The sequence below is a fragment of the Leopardus geoffroyi genome, chromosome A3, assembly GCF_018350155.1.
Source record: "Leopardus geoffroyi isolate Oge1 chromosome A3, O.geoffroyi_Oge1_pat1.0, whole genome shotgun sequence".
NCBI classification, from domain to species: domain Eukaryota; kingdom Metazoa; phylum Chordata; class Mammalia; order Carnivora; family Felidae; genus Leopardus; species Leopardus geoffroyi.
In genome coordinates, this window is record NC_059336.1 from 100314485 (window position 1) to 100321699 (window position 7215).

General features: G+C 53.2%; 1 protein-coding gene across 1 annotated transcript; it reads left to right on the forward strand.

The window, feature by feature from the left end:
• The first annotated feature begins 541 nt into the window (after window positions 1–541).
• LOC123581064 (antimicrobial peptide NK-lysin-like) lies at window positions 542–4201 on the forward strand. The gene is made up of 5 exons (XM_045446727.1): window positions 542–618; window positions 1154–1257; window positions 1722–1805; window positions 2949–3116; window positions 4034–4201. The coding sequence occupies exons 1-4, from the start codon at window positions 567–569 to the stop codon at window positions 3114–3116; spliced, it is 408 nt and encodes a 135-aa protein (XP_045302683.1). The 5' UTR covers window positions 542–566; the 3' UTR covers window positions 4034–4201.
• The last annotated feature ends 3014 nt before the right edge of the window (window positions 4202–7215 follow it).

Sequence of the window (7215 nt, forward strand, 5' to 3'; positions counted from 1 at the left end):
GCCCGGGGATCACCAAGCCCGAGAGCAGGGCTGGGAGGAGCTGTCTGCATCTACGCTGAGGGACCTGTGTCTAAATCTGGAGTAATCTGGTGGTGCTCCATTGGCTGAAATGGTTGGGGGAGAGCAGGGATACAGGAGGTGGCTGGTGGAGGGACACAAGGGAGAGGAAGGGAGGGAAGGGGGAGGGGTGGGAAGCTCCGGGGACAAGGCCCTACCTGAACCCTCAGGTGCAGGGATTGCTCTGTCCATTACCTCATCTGAGGGCAGGGGGTGGGGGGCATTTGGCAGCTGCTGCCCTCCAGCACCCCCCACTCACTGGGAAAGCTCTAGCAGTGTGTGTGTGTGTGTGTGTGTGTGTGTGTGTGGCGGGAGAGGTGGAAGACAGCGTGGAGTTTCTGAGGAAGCACTCCTCCCCCCACTTCTCCACAAACTGGTGTCTGTGTTTGTGGTAAAGCCAGTGACACGGGGAGGTGCCCTACAAGAGGAGCAGGACCCGGCAAGGTCTGATTGTGAAGCGGCCAGCCACATAAAGGGGGTGTGGAGGGTGCCTCAGCAGCTGACCCACCATGACATCCTGGGCCCTCCTGCTCCTTGCCTCAGTGCTCCTGGCCACCCCGGGTAAGGACATTCCCCCATGCACACCCTGGCAGCTTCTTCTTAGCAGAGAGTAGGGACAGTCTGGAGACTGGGTTGGGCTGGGCCACCAGATTTGAACTCCTGGGGGAAGGAAGAGAGAAAGAACGACCTCTGAAAGGAGATGAGGGTAGTGTTCTCTTAGAGCAGCTCCAAATCCGTGTGTGTGTCTGTGTGTGTGTGTGTGTGTGTGTGAGAGAGAGAGAGAGAGAGAGAGAGAGAGAGAGAGGAGGGGGACAGAGAGGGATACAGGAAGACAGAAAGGATGGTGGTGGTGGAGGTGGTATAATCTTCTCCTAATGTTTCCAGAAAGAATTGAGAGCATGTCTGTTGCACAGAGACTGGGTCAGAGCAGCTCCAGGGCGGAGTGTGAGGACAGGCCCCCTGGATCCCTCACAGATCCCTGCTCCTGTCCTGTGCTCTGGCCACCTCCTGGGCTCCCCACCAGCCAGGACATCTGACCGTTCTGTCTCCTTCCACTTATGGAGGGATATTGATGTTGATGCTGTTTCTTCCCCAGGGCTGACCTTTTGTGGTCTGACCCCTGAGGACCATGACCTGGACATGGCTGACAGGTGTCAGGATGAGAAGTTCTTCCGGATGCTGGCCCAGGAGACCCCCCAGGTTCACTGCTGGCTCCCTGTTCACCTACCACAGGCCCTCCTCATCCTCTCTGTCCTGGGAGCAGCAGGCAGGGCTGCCCATCCTTTTGGGAGGAGGGGAGGCAGGGCTGAGGGCTGAAGATGCTGGTTTTGTGCAGGGTGGTGCCTGGGCGGGGGTCTACCGAGCTCGGTCTGGCTGGGCTCTACCCAGAGGGTGGTCTGGGGACTGGCCAGAGAACAGAAGAGGTGCACATGCTGGCTGGGTGAGGCGCTGCGGGTGTGGGGAAGGTTCCGGGGTGTCTCAGCCCCACCAAGACTAGCAGGAAGGTGGGCAGGGGCCAGCCAGCCTGCTTCAGGCCCTAAAGAGCAGAAAGATCCTAGATGATTCTGCTGGCCTAGAAGACACCAAGGGCTCCTTCCTGAGGCCCTGTCTATTGCTCTTGGGGTGTCTGAGAGACCATTTCTGGGGTCTGCCTTTTCTGACAGGAAGACCGTCCCTTCACCCTATGTGGTATCTGTATGTGTATTGTCAGCTGGGTGAAGAATTGCCTGGGCTTCAACCTGATTCAGGTGAGGCTGTCATGTTTGGGGAACCACCTCCTTCTTGACGAAGAGTTTTTGGGGGGCCTGTCGGGGGGCACTGAGGGAGGGGCTGATCCTTATTTGGTCCTGAGCTCCTCAGTAGGGGATCCTTTGACCCCCTTCTATTTGGGAACTGACTTAAAAGAATCCCCTGAAATCGTGAAGTTGTAGGGACATGAAACTTGGAGGATGGGTGTGCATGGTTTCCATCCTATTGTCAGAGGACACTTGTCTCCGAGGAGGTAGAAATCTTTCCCTGTATCCCCACTGGGCATATATAAGGCAATGCTTTCTGAGGCTGGTTCCAGTGGAGCCTGTGTCAGGACGGATCAAGCCTAAATCAGCCACTTCCTTACTGCATGGCTTGGCCAAGTCCTTAATGCTTTCTGAGCCTCAGTTTTCTTTTCTGTTTACTGGGATGGATCATAATCGCCCCTTGTAAGTTATCGAAGCCCTTTAAAGGAGCTGAGGGGTGGACGAGCTTAGCTCCATGCCTGGCCCTGAGCACCTGCTGAACAAGGGATGTGTTACTACCAAGAAGCCCTGCTTCCCCTCCCTCCCTCCTTCCCTCCCTCCCTCTGCTTTGTTCCCTGATCCTGCTCAGCTCCCTGGCGCTGCAGGGCTGCAGGGCCCACCCTCAGCCCTGGGAACTCAGCTTTATCCTTCTCCACTGGATGGTGGGAGAAGATACGTCCAAGTGGAATGTGCCAAGACTCCAAGTGCTTCCTAACCTTCGTCACACAGCCCTGTGCACGAGCCCCGTCAGGCTGGGACCCAGGAAGCTTGGCAGGCAGAACCCTTCCTGTGGGTCTAGGAGCCGTGGGCGCTGTTCACACTGAAGGCAGGGGGCAAGATAATGATGTACAGGGGACTGGGACACTACAGGGTCAACTGTCCTTCTCTCAAGAGCCCCTCCTGGCCATGCTTGGGCCAGGGCCTTGGTGCCTGGGCATGAGGTCTGATCCCTGCCTCTCTAGCCTCTGCTCCGTGGCCGCTTGGCACCAGGCCCTCCTCCCAGCATGCCCTTGGTCAGGGTGCCCAGGGCCTAGAGCTGCTGGGGTCTGCAGGGGGCTGACCTGGGTGCAGTTCACCTGATTCCTCTATCTGGTTATGGTGCCGTTTCTCCTGCAGAAAGTCATTGAAAAAGTTGCAGGCCTGTTGTGTTCAGCATGCCCATTGGTGGAAAATATCTGCAAAGCATGGATCACCAGTTTTCTTGACAAAATCACCTCTACACTGCTGCATATGGAACCTTCCAGGCATATCTGTGTGTTTCTCGGGATGTGCTGCCCTTATTAGGTGAGTGCAGAGGTGACTGCAGGGACTCATTCCTGGAGCGCTCAGAACTCACCCTACACATGTACAACACAGCTTAAAGTCACAAAAATACATTTGTCATACAGAACTGCATAAGGACTCATGTCCCATCAAGCTTCATTTTGGTGACACGTTATCCTCTCCACTGTGTGGAAAGTGGGGAGAAGATGGGTAGGTGGGCTGCAGCTGGAACCGGTTGAGAAATACTCCAGGCCATCCTGGGGTGCCATCAGGTCCCCAACTCTGGTCAGCTGTGTACTTGAGCAAGTAGCTCAACCTCTGTGAGCTTGAGTTTCCTTCCTTGTGAAGGGATAGGAACCCGTATTTCTGACTTTCAACAAGGATTGAATGAAATGATTACGTGTAAAGAGGTTAAGACCAAGCAAGCGACCTCAGACTGGGATATTCAGACATCAGAGCCCTGATTGAACTCCCATCCCCCGGCCTAGTATGGGATCCCTGGGCATCAGAGACACAGGTCACATCTTTGCCCAGGACACTAGGGACCTGAGAGCTGAGCTCAGGAACCCCGCTGGCAGGGAGGGCTCTCAGTCCCTCCCTCCAGGGCAGCTCAGCTGTGCCCGCAGATCAGGCCACGGCTGCAGCACATGGGCCGGGAAGGGCCCCTGATTGGCTCTGGCAGCTCGTGTAGCCCTGACTGAGGCTGTGGGACTTGATGTCGGCAGATCGGGGGTCACCTCATACTTTGAGGTCCCCACCATTTCCTGCGATTAGAGTCTGCGGTTTTCATCTCTAAAGCCCCACAACCCACACAACCCCCTGACTGGGTTCCAGGATGTGACTCCAGGTGTGCTCTGTAGGGACAGGTGGCTCTAGTCCCCATATCCCCCGGACAACACACACCCCTGCCCACTTCTCTGCTCTTGTCTCCACTCCAGGTCTCTGAGCCTCTGGGGTCTCTGACGCCACCCTGGGGAGAAGCACAGAGTGTCCCACAACCACCACCTGCTTCTGCCCTCCCAGATCCAGAGCCGATCTTCCATTGTCTCTCAGCTAACTTCTCATTGCCTTCCCCTGAGGGAGAATAAATGTCATGCAAGCTTTTAGCCACAGCTTTTTTCCTTTGGTGGACTTGAGGGGAGGGGCTCGGAGGCATGCTTGAGTGACTCATGCATTCGTTCAATCAATGTTTATTGTTTGTCCCACACTCTGTTCCAGAAGCTAGAGATTTAGTGTTAATGAGCCTTAGCATCTCTTACACATAGTCGTGAAGTACTTATGAACAGTCACTAGAGAGACACACACTCCTCTGAGAGCCTGGGGTACACAGTGGTTGTACCCCCAGAAGCTCTCAGACCAGGTGGAAGGGCAGCAGGGTGGAGGTAAGAGTGTTCTTTGCCACTGGGGACAGAATCCCACCCTTCGCTTCTCTGTGCAGGGAATCTTCCTTTGGGGGAAGTATAATATTTAGGATTCTTTTGGTTGTAAGCAACAGAAGATTTAGCTCATTCTGACTCTAATGCATAAGCTATTTATTGGCTCAAATGGTTAAGCAGTCCATATATAGCTTCAGGCATAGTATGACCCAAATTTGAGTGGTATCACCAGAGTCCTGACGTCCATCAGAACATCTCTGTTCTCATTGGCGTGAATGGACCAGGTGCTCATTTGCAACCCATCACTCTGTTCCAAGAGCATGAGCTACACAGCTTAGAATGAGCCAAGTCAGGGCACCCCCAGGGGCTGAGTCAGGGTTTTTCACACCCAATCACTTGGATGAGAATGGACACGAAAATCTGGGAAGATAATGTTATTGGGAGAGGGAAGTGGATGTTGGCCATCACAAAGAACAATGGTGTATACATCAGGGTTCAATCAAAAAAGCTATTGAAAGAAACTCTCAATGGTGAGATCTGGGGCCATTGGAATATTCAAATGAAAAAGGACAACAGTAGATTCACCCCTTGTGTAAACAAGAGTCCATGAATTCAGGTAGATAGAAACAATAAATTAACAAATGAGGGGAAAGGGAAAGTGTTACATTACTGCAGAAGGCCAAATGATAAATGTAGACATAATTGCAGTCTATGTTTCCACAAATACTTCTGTTGGTACTAATTACTAATTCGCATGATTAATTAACTAAACCATGGAGAATCCTAGCGACAGGTGATGAACATTTTCTGCTCCTCCTGCCCAAAATGCACAAATCCTAAGGAAACTTCAGACAAACCCAAACTGACTTCCTCCAAGTAGCGGGCCCGTACTCTACAAAAATGCCAAGGTCATGAAAGAGAAGGAAAGATGGAGAAAGTGTGCCAGATCAAAGGAGACTAAGCAGATACTTGAGGTAATTGTAGACAGATGACCCCGCTGTGGACCTAGACCTGTAAAGGACATGGTTGGGTAATCTAGGAGATTCCTTGCAGTCTGCGATGATACTGTTGTGTCAATGTTAGTGTCCTGGTGTTGATGGTCGTGCTAGCTTCTGTAGGACGGTGTCTTTCTTGTAAGGCAATGCACCCTGAAGAATTAAGGGGGTCATGGGGGCATCATGAAGGCAATCTGCTGCAAATGGTTCAGAAGAAATGGTAATATGCACGTACAAGCAGACTATGATGAGACACACACCGCATACATGTAGCGAAACGTTACCAGTGGGGGAATCTGGTTAAGATGAAAAGGAGCTCTCTGTTGTAGAGTTACAGCTTTTCTCTACATTGGACACGATTTTAAAAGAAAAGAAATGACTTGTAGGAATTTGACCTTAGCAAACGTGTGGATGGCGGAGACATTTGCTGTTGGGAAAGACATTTGGACAGGTGGATCTGGAGAGGATAAGGAAGAGCTCTGCTTTGACCCGAAGAAGTGTGTCTATTCCATATGCAGGTGGAGGTGTAAGAGGGGAGGGTGTCTGGGCCAAGGCCACATTTGAAGTCCTTGAACTGGATGTGATGGACAGGGAGAAGGTGCAGAAGGATAACATTCCTGTGTGAGGACAGAAGGAGTAGTCAACACGTGGAGGCCTGGTTGTGGGGGGGGTGGGGGGAGGAGGAGCCCTCAAGGAGATCGGGAGGGAGGAGCCAGAGGGACAGGAGGAACACCAGACAAGGGGCCAAGGAGCCAAGAGAACAGAACAGCCCAGGAACGAGGAATGGCTGACCACGTCCAGTGCTGATGGGAGTCAAGACAGTAGAGGATGGAGGGCTGGCCACTGGCTTTTGGGGGCTTTGGGCGGTGCTGACTTTAGTCAGAGGGTTTCAGTGCTAGGAGGAGATCATGCCCATGTGGAAGGGGAGTGAAGGATGTGACGTCAGCAGGCATGGACAGGTTTATGATGGGGTTCATGTCAAGAGTTGGAGAGAAGTGGGGCAGAGCCGGAGGTCATGCGAAATTAGAGGTGGGGTCTGCCTTTAAGGTGTTTACATGGGGATGAGAATGGCCCTGGGAGAGGGGAGAGGCCCATGGTGCAGGACAGAACCGAGGGAACAGGCAGGGAACGTCTTGAGGTGGGAGCGGAGGGGTCCAGGGCACATGGAGCATCAGCACAGACTTCCAAATGTGGGAGCTTTGGGAAGGTGGCCTCACCCTTACGGATAAAAGCTAGTGAAGGACAGAGGCCAAGCCAGCTCCTGTAACTTGTCAAGAGGGAGCGTGAGTGCACTGGCTTCATAATCCAGACTCCCCTGGGGGTACCTGCTCACCCCCAGGCCTTTCTCAGTTGTCTACCATTTCCCCTTTCACCCACCCAACAGCCCAGGACAGCAAGCTTGTGTCATGTGCCATCCCTCCCTCCAGGCCACGTCGACCCCTGACCCAAGCTGGAGCAAATGACTCCTTCCTGGGAAGTTGGAATTGCCCCATCCTGGTGCAGACCCCTTTGCCCTGGCCAGGCTGTGCATCTGTCTCTGGGTGGTCTTCAGACTTCCTTCTGCCTTGGCTCCCCCATCCCTTCTGGACAGGGCAGCCCCACGCTCTTTCCAAACCACAACCACATCTCCTCACTTTCCAGTGGCTTCTCTCAGAGCTTGGGACAAGTTCCTACTGTGTGTCACACCCTGGTGTCAGAGTAGGAAAGAAACAAAATAAAGACACTTACCTCAAGCACCTGCCAATCTAC

Excerpts from the sequence above, each read along its gene's own strand:
- LOC123581064 (XM_045446727.1), top strand. The coding sequence starts at position 567 with ATGACATCCTGGGCCCTCCTGCTCCTTGCCTCAGTGCTCCTGGCCACC. Across the intron at positions 1,258-1,721 it reads TGGCCCAGGAGACCCCCCAG|GAAGACCGTCCCTTCACCCT; the intron begins GTTCACTGCTGG and ends CTTTTCTGACAG. Across the intron at positions 1,806-2,948 it reads TGGGCTTCAACCTGATTCAG|AAAGTCATTGAAAAAGTTGC; the intron begins GTGAGGCTGTCA and ends TTTCTCCTGCAG.